Below are 9,638 nucleotides of genomic sequence, written 5' to 3' on the forward strand. Positions count from 1 at the left end.
TTTCTATAAATATTACATATTTTTACAGTAAAATATTTTTCGAGAATAGTGCACACCCAACGCTTCGCGGTTGAGGTATGCAATATATTTTCTTAATGCCGTAAGAAGGATCGGTGGAGTTGAATTTGATATTTGCTACTTGCTACTTGCTATTCGCGGTTTCCAAAATTTCGTTATCGGAAAAAACTCGATATCGGAAAATAATCATGAAAATGGATATGATTTTCTATGATTATCTTCTCTACCATCAAAGCATTCTTAGCAACAGTAAATATTTATTTCATTTGTTTAAAATATTATTTTTTTTTAAATATAATTATATTATTAAACGTCGAAAAATTATTGATACTATTTACGTTTCCAACATCTAATAGGAAAGACTCCAATTGATTCTAACCAATGCTCTTTTAAATTTGAAATAGTGAAAATAGTAACTATTCACTGCGAAATAGTGATTATCACGTGATTTTCTCGTCTTCGGATTCTTAGTCATGAATTTTAGGAAGGATTTTTATGGATTCCTATGTAAGCTTTTATGACAGTGAGCTTACATTAAAATAATCAGAGTATTATAATCTTCTTTGTCATTGTGAATTTATATTAAAAATTTTGAAATGCAAATTTCTAATATCGATCAACGGTTTACAATTTTTATAGACGACATCATATAGTAGTATTTTTTATAATAAATTTATAGTAAATTATTATTTGAAACAATTTTCTGGTTTAAGACACTTATTTTTTTTCAAGTGTCGTAAATAACCATCATCACACTGACATTGAATTGGACAGTTCTAGAAAAGTAATAAAATTAATTTTATAAAAAGATATTTTAGTAAACAGTCGATAATTTTAATCGAAATTACGTACATCTATAGGAGCAGAGTGACAAACCGTGTCTGTTGGATTTGTACATGTTCTTTCACACCTATTACCACATGCTACTTCATGCTCATGTTTGGGACAATTTTTCTTTTTTTTAGCATCAACACCTATTAAATTATCAAACCGTATTAGGAAAGATTATAATCATTTATCAATAATACATTTCTGCACAGAAAAAAAAATTTCTTGGCGCAAGAAAAATTTTGCATTAGAAAAATGGAAACAAAAATTTTCTTAGGACTAGAAAAAATTTCTTGGCTCAAGAAAATTTCCATTTCCAGTTCTTAATGCAAAAAATGTTTCAGGGCAAATAAAAATTTTTTTGGAGCAGGTAAAATTATTTACGCCTAAAAATCCTTTTTTTTTCTATCCAATAAAAACACCTCTTACAGATACATAACAAGCACAGGAGAAGTATTCCAGTCACCACCAGTTTTGCCATTTTCCTTTATAATTATAGACGATGTCAAATCAATTAAATTATGTTTCACTTTCCTTCAACTTATAAATTCAGTTCGTGATAAGACACTTCTTTTTATAATAACCGGTGAGTATAGTTTGTTATTTAAAAAAGAAAAATAATAATAGTCTGTTTATTCAAAAAATATTTTCTAATTATAAACGATTATTCATAATTTTTTTTAAATATTATTACAATTGTTAATATAAAATATAAGGATAATTGTTGCTAAATTTAACAAATTTGTTTGTCAAGCGCAAATCATTTTTTTTTTTTAAGATGAAATTTCTTAGTTTAATTTAGCGAAACTCGGGGTATAATTGGACAAAAATAAAATAACTTGTTATTAAGACATTCTTAGAGTTTGTAGGAAAGGATGGATCGAATTGATCAGCCTACACAATGCGCACGGCCAACTCAAAATTTAGAATTAAAAAAAAAATGTCTTTTACAATCGTGACCTATTTTACCATAGTCCAATTTTTCTAGTCGTCAATAAAATAAAATCTCAAAGTATTTAGTTATAAAAAATAAAAAATGTGATAATATTATTTCTCTGAACAATAAGTATAAAAAAAAGATGATATAACGTAATTTTCAAGATAACAATAATTTTCCTGTTGCAATATTATTAAAGCTGTCGGAAATATGTTAAAGAAAATAAATATACGTAAAATTAAATATGTTTATGAAATTTTTATTGTAATATAGAAAAAAAGAGAGAGAAGGAACATAAAGTAGGTTTCTTAAAATTTTTTATATATTAAAATTGTAAGGGGCAAAACGGACCCGTAAAATTTACGAAATTATTTGGGGCATAAATTGAATACTCCACTATAAAAAATCGGGAGTGGATTCGGAGTGATTGCAGATTTTATTTAAATCCGAATTCACTCTGTCACTCGGAGTTTCGGAGTTTCAGGAAAAATTACTCCGCTTACGGAATAAATAAGGAGTCTGATTTTCCAGCGGAGTGATTTGAATTTTATTTCAATCCGCATTCACTCCGGATTTAATCCACAAATTTTTTACAGTGTATATTCGCACCGAGGAAAGAAAGTGGGATATTCCAAACCGCATGTGTGGTTGTCTACCCGAGCTGAAGGCGAGGGTGGCAAACACGCGGGTTGGAATGTCTTACTTTTCTCCCTTGGAGTTTAATAAACTATTTCATAATACCAGCATCGAAACTTAGTTTGAGTGTCTCTATAGCCCGTCGAAACAAGTTAATTTCAAACCGATGCTGCAAACAACTGCTAGCGAATCCGTAATTCAAAAATACTTTCATACAACGGGCAGAAACATGCGTGTTTTTTCTCTTGGGAAGAAACACAATTGTTTCTGCCCGGTGTCAGTTTTATTTAATGTTCATTTGCAGCCTTATTACTCTCATATTTGTTTACTTGTCACTTCAGTTTACTTATTTCATTTTTTAAGTGACAGTTTTAATTAACCAAATAAAATTACTAGAAAATGAGTGAAAATAATATTTTTGTCTTATTTACTATTTAATAAGTGACTGTAAATCACAGATTTCCATTCTCTAACAGTTCTCCTTATCATCGGCTTGAAATTAACTTATTTCTTAGTGGCTGCTGACCATGAATCTTAAAGTTCCGATGCAGGTAATCATGAAAAATATAGTGTGTGACTCAGGATAAAACACGATTTCAGACTGTGGGTGATGTCAGCCAATCTCATCTAGTCTGAAATCGTCTTGTTTCATTCTTTGTCACACAATATACTATTTCCCCATACCTGCACCGAAAGTTTGAATTCCTGCCCTGTTTAGAGGGACGAAAGTCGTTCTTCTCTCAAGAGAAAATAAATAATAAAAATGAGCGCATGCACCATACTTGCCACAAACAGAGCCGAAAATTCAAACTTACAGGTACAGATCTGGTGAAAAACTGTATACACACCACGGAGGAAGGTAAGACATCCCAATTCGCGTATTTACCACCCTCACTTTCGGCTCAGATAGACAATTATACACGCGACTCGGAATTTCCTACTTTCCTCCCTAGGTGTGTAATATACTATTAATCTGATGATATTGATTTGTCGATTTTCAGTTATTTAACGACAAAATGGTTTTCATCTGTATATACGTATTCAGATAGAATGTAAAATAAATAAATGTAGCATACCGAAAAGTAAGTAACATAAAAGGTACACTGTAGTTTTATTATTTGATGATTCGCGCGGCGTACAGAGAAATAACAAGGATGTTTCCGGACGTAATGAAGACCTCAAGGCGCCGCGCCTCAACAATAATTACAGGGAGTTTCAGTCGTTACAACCTTCTAAAGGCTTAAATGTTAAGCGTTATACGAGCAAGCAAACGAGTGAGTGAGCTCTTGGGACGCACTACAGTAGCTTTTATGCTCGAGCACATTGCAGTGCATCAAAAACCAAGAAAACTTTTAATGTCTTACAAGTCTACAACACACTGATGTATTTTACGTTTATACTCTTCACTATGGAATCTTCATTGACGCCCATCATGCGTACTAAATTACAGCATGTCTCTCTCATCTTTAAAATCGTTTCACGTGAAGTTAAATTAACGAATAAAAATATTTCTCTTCACTTGATGCCAATTTTCTGAATAAAGATCCTTTAAGTTATCTTGCTGCATATACTACGTATACATAATATGCCAGTAGTGTGTAATAAAATTCAAGACAGTAAAGGTATTAAGGAAGATAAATGTAGCAGTTGAAACAAATTAGTTAAGAAATAAAGAACAAAAAAAATTACATGAAATTAAAATAAATTGGTTAGTAAGATGTACATTCGATTTCGACTTTTTGTTTATTTTTTTCATATCTACTTTTTTTATGCTCAACGTTATTACTGTTATTTTATGATTCATTTTGTTTCCTTTTAACCATAACGGTCAGACATTCATATACCACTATATGTGAATGGTTTATGGCTGTAAAACCACAATACAAATTTCAAAACGTGTCAGCCTTTAGTATATTGGCATCTTAATTTTTAACGATTTATTGCTCATCATTATGACTTGCTTCTTATATATTTAATAATCTGTATATAACAAAAAAAATTTTGATCTAAATAGATCAACTGAAACTTGTTAATTTTATGGTAGAGAAAAAATTACAAAATTTACTAATTAATTCTTTCATTATCTAGAAAAATTCATTGTGGACATTAATATTTAATTTCAATTAAAATGACTTTATATTGTACAATAAAATTATTTTATTTTAATACTTTTTATGCACAGAAAAAAAGTTATCTTGAGTCAAGAAAATATTTTGGAAGACAAACGTTCTGGGGGAACCAAGTCAAGATTTTTTTGAGCCAAGAGAATCTGTCTTGGTTCTTTCTTAATGTGAATTAGTGAAATAAGCCAATAGAGCCACTTTTTGGAATTAGTGGTTCGATTTGCACTCTGAATTAGTGAATATTCACTTTTCACTAATTCATGTTTAGAAAGTTAGAGGAGATTTCTACTTTAACCGAGAAAATTGGGGTTTTCAAAAATATTTTTCTGCCCTCCGGCCGGAAAGTGGCAACTTTCGGGCCGCTGCCCTAAACGAAGTTGCAACTTTCCGGCTTCGTCGAGCAGAAAAATAGTATACGCACCTTGGCCAGTAAAAAAAAAAGCCTCAGACCACATGTTTGTCAGCCTCGGCTTCGCCTCGGCCAACAATTACATGTGCTCTGAGACTTTTCTTGTTTTACTGGCCTAGGTATGTAATATACTATTCTTAAATCGAAAATATTTACTTTCGGTCGAGAATTTTTTTTTCTGTGAAGAAAAAAAATTATACTAATTTTGTAACAGCTATTACTAGCGGTAGAATGGTACAGGGGATACCAGGACATAGTTCACCTAAGCGAGCAATTATTTCTTGTGGCTTCATCTACTTTCAACAAATTAATTTATTTTGCAATAATGTTGATAAAAAAAAAGTTTCTTTCCGTAAAACTTATAAAAAAAAATTTTTTCCACACGGAAAAAAGATTAGTGGAAAAGAAAATTTAAATGTATATCCAAGGTTCATTACAATTTCAAATATCAGCAAAGTCCTTCTACTTCGAAATTGGAAAAATTACATTATTTTTGAGACGTTACAGTTTCATACAAGACTTTTTTCAGTCTTTAATAGCAAACAGGTTTTCAACTTTCAATTTTTGTGGTAGAAACTGTCAAATTTGGTAACTATAATATTAATTACTTTATTACAAAAAATAATCTCAATTATTACTGTGCAAACTATAATACTTGGAGTTCTTTATACGAGGACCCCTGTTTTTTCACTAAAAACTGTATTTTTACCGCTGCTTTTTTTCTGCGTGAGACACTAAGATCTCGTCCCCTAAAAAATTCCAAAATTAAACTTTTTTTTTTCATAAAAAGTTACTTTCCTGGTCAAGTCAAGTAACAAGTATGAGTAATAAAGCAATGCGAATATTATATAGATAAAATTATATAATATATATAATTATATATAGAATATTATATAGATTAAAAATGAACAGAAATGTTTTTTCGATATTAATGAAAAGACAATTGGTGTTGTCCTTAATATTACCTCATTAGGATTATTGTGCAGTTGCTTTCACAGATATACCTAATGTGTTAAATATGCAATTACAGCGTTCTTTTAATGCATGCGTAAGATACATACTAGGTATAAGCAAACATTAACATATATCAAATTTTTGGCGACAATTAGGCTGGCTATATGCATTCGTTGAGAGTAGATCCGAATAAAAGCAACTCATTATGGGTACCACCATGTCATACTAATCACTATCAGAAATCATTTCTGATAACTGGCATTAAATTTTGGAATTCGCTGCCTAACAATATAACATCAGCTGATAGTTTGAATATTTTTAAGAAATTATGCTATAAGCATTTAATGGTATCTGATAAAAATAGTTAAAATTGTTAAATTGTATTGTTTATCTGTCTAATTATGTCTATAATTGTTAGTCGTATTGATTGTATATTGTATGAGCTGCTGGCGTGTCTTTCTTTTATGTAAACGGGCTCTGACGGGATTAATCCTAGAGTCGTTATTATTTGTACTAATTTTTGTAAATAAGTATAAATGAATGAATAAATAAATAAAAGGGATACTCTTTCTTCTAAACCCCCATAAACTCTAAATTGAAAAAGAATAGAAAATATTGTTTGTGTTATGAAATCAACATTAGTACATTTTTCGTGCTTCTAATAATTTTCGTGAAAAAAAAAAAAAAAAAAAAAAAAAATATTTCAAATATTAAAACACTAAAAATTCCTGAGCATAATACATCTGTAAAATATCTAATTAGTTTGATATAAATGAAAATAAAAATAAATAAATAATAACTAAAATAGATTGGATTAGATCCAAGAGTAATATCAATTCGAGCACGTAATTCACTCCGTAGACCAGGCGCGAAGTCAAAGAGGATTGAGATGAAGATAAAGTCAATTCAGCGTGGCGCGGTTGAGATGAAAGTTCTCGTACGACGTCCCGGGGCGTCCAACACCTTGTTAGACGTTGCCGAGGAACGGCACCCCTCGAGGAAATATCCATTTGTTACAGCTAGCCTCCATTCTCTGTTTGACACTCTTGCCACTCGCACACACTGGTCAATATTCACACTTAAGAGAATTATATATCTTTTCACTAACAATAATCATAACATTATATATAATTCAATATACAAAATTCAAATTCCTCTACATTTTTATTTCCTCAAGGGGGATCACTAGTGTGAAATTTTGAAAAAATCGATTGTTTTTGCATATTTCGATAGTCTACACAATAAGAAATGAATCGTTCAAGTGTAAAAAAACGTGTGTTGAAATTCTGAGTGTTGAATTTTTAACACTTTGGTGTGTCAATTTAACACACAGTATTTATCTTGTTTGAACTGTCGCAATCGATTGATTTTTTAACACCCAAAAATTTTATTTCATACGAAAGTAAAACTTTTTTTATGTTGCTGTCAAATCAACACACAAAATATGTTAAAAATAATCTCGACCATCACAAAAGAATTTTTGGAAAATTTGTTACTTTTAACATACGCGTGTAACTTGTTCAACACTCATGACATGTTAAAATAACATATAAATAAGTGTAAAACGTTCGTTTTACACACGATATGTGTCGGTTTTGACGAATCCTTTTTTTCTGTATAGCCGCAAAAATATCTTAATAAATATAAATTTATCCTTTTTCTAGTTTCAAAATTTTTATAACCTTGAATGATAACAGTTACTATCTTCGATTGTAATATTATTATCTTTAAAGAAGACCACTACTCTCTAAACATGAATAAGTGAAATAAGTGAATATTCACTTATTCATGTTTAGAGAGTAGTGTGAAATTTTGAAAAAATCGATTTATTTTTGCATATTTGGATAGTCTATAGCTTCAAAAATAAGATACTAAAATTTAAAGTGCATATCTCAAATAGTGTTTTTGAGTTACAGCCACCTGAAGAGCAGCCGCTTATCGGTTCTCAAAAACATATTTTTAAAAATTGCTGCGGTTATCTCGAAGACAAATCATCCGATCGATTTAATTCGAATCGCAGCTTCTTTTATAAATGTTTCTACGTACCATGAACCTCAAGTTTTCCGATCGAATCAAAAATGTAATTTTGGCAGACCGAAAATCATCAAATTTTCGCACAAAATTTTGAAATTCTTTTTAAAAACTCCACCATTTTTCTAAGTTTAAATTTTTTTCTTAGCTCGGGGGTCACGGTACGGAAATTACCTTCTAGTTTAATAAACTTTTTGGTTTTTTGGATTTCCTGCACTGTAAAAATCGCTATCACTGCAATGGGGGGACCTTTTTTTGGAGCGTTGAAAGATTGTGAATAACTCGCTGAATTTTGAATTCTTGATCCAAAAATTTAATCTTGTATTCATTATATATCGACAAATATATCCTTTAAACATTAAAACATTCCATGCCGTAGTTTTCTTTAGAAAAATTCCCAAAAATCATCTTATTTTCAGGCAGTCACACTAGTGTCCCCTTAAAAAAAATTTTTTTTTCTTAATAAAAATAATTTTTAATTTTTAAAAAAGTTTCTAAAAATTGAAAAAAAAATATTGAAAAACGATAGAATTGAGGGTGATAATGGCAATGAATATTAAAGAAATCTTAAGAGCATAAAAATTTCGAAAATAAGAAAGCGGGAAAATTATATATCATGACTGGTAACGATCGGGCCTTACTCGAGAATGATGCTCACAAATAAGACGTTTCATTCCCGCCTTATTCACGAAACATCCTATTATGGGCAGTCACTTTTTATTAGGGCCATATGATGACACCCGACACAGATATATAAGCGTTTTAAAATATCGGTGTGTGGTCTAATTTTATTTTTTCCATTGGCTCTACTTTATAAAATGAGATGTAATTCGGATGCGGAATATATTTGATGATTACTCGTGTTATTTAATGACAGGGCTTTATTGATTGCGAAAGTTGCGTGTCTGAAATTGACTATAAAACCATCTGTCTTTAAAAAATCCTTATTCATTATAAATATATATAAACATCTCTGAAAACACTTTTTGTAATCAATATTCATATGAAATAAAATTTTTCGTTATTTTTCATCATAAAAGTCAGTGAAAAAATTAGAAATAATGAATATTAAATGTGATTTTATACAAAAATTTTGGTAATTTTTCTTTTTTATTGAAATATTAAAATAAATTAACTACATCAATAATTTTGATGGTCATAGATTTATAAATCTTTATAGACATTTAATACAATATATGAATAGGGTGTTAGAATTTTTCGAAAGCTCATGATACTCATAAAATAATAATTATAAACGAGAAATTTAAGGAGCCGTCGAAACGACAGTACTACGGGAGTGGTGGTAAAATATATCATATAGAGCAAGTGGAGTTGCTATAGAGGGTGGCAAGTGAGCATGTGGCTCACTACCCTCATAAGGCAATATATACATAGTGTCACTATATATACCAGCGGTAGAAGCAGAAGCTCTAAAATCAGAGCATCGAAGCGCGTGAATCAGTGCCCAAGGTGATCATAAATCTGTCCCCGTGGAATCCAAATTCAACTCTGCACCCTCGTATATATTGTCTCACTCTATTCTATGTTACCTTTTCAGTGGCAACGAAACCGCACCCCCGCGAAACTTGTCCAATGAAAGCCTCATAACGCTAGCGAACAAGTGTTATGGTATGGCTTATAAGTGAATGCTGCGCCCTCTAATAGGAAAATACGAGCGCGATTGTTACATTGAGGGTGGCAA

At 30.6% G+C, this 9,638-nt stretch overlaps 1 protein-coding gene across 1 annotated transcript; it reads right to left on the reverse strand.

Annotated features, from left to right (window-relative positions):
* Nucleotides 1–553: 553 nt before the first annotated feature.
* On the reverse strand, nucleotides 554–1,415 carry LOC130664011 (chymotrypsin inhibitor-like). Its single transcript, XM_057463636.1, has 3 exons — nucleotides 1,276–1,415; nucleotides 871–992; nucleotides 554–794 (listed from the first exon to the last, which is right to left on the reverse strand). The coding sequence occupies exons 1-3, from the start codon at nucleotides 1,325–1,327 to the stop codon at nucleotides 705–707; spliced, it is 264 nt and encodes an 87-aa protein (XP_057319619.1). The 5' UTR covers nucleotides 1,328–1,415; the 3' UTR covers nucleotides 554–704.
* Between the last annotated feature and the right edge of the window lie 8,223 nt (nucleotides 1,416–9,638).

Source organism: Microplitis mediator, chromosome 2 (assembly GCF_029852145.1).
Source record: "Microplitis mediator isolate UGA2020A chromosome 2, iyMicMedi2.1, whole genome shotgun sequence".
NCBI classification, from domain to species: Eukaryota; Metazoa; Arthropoda; class Insecta; order Hymenoptera; family Braconidae; genus Microplitis; species Microplitis mediator.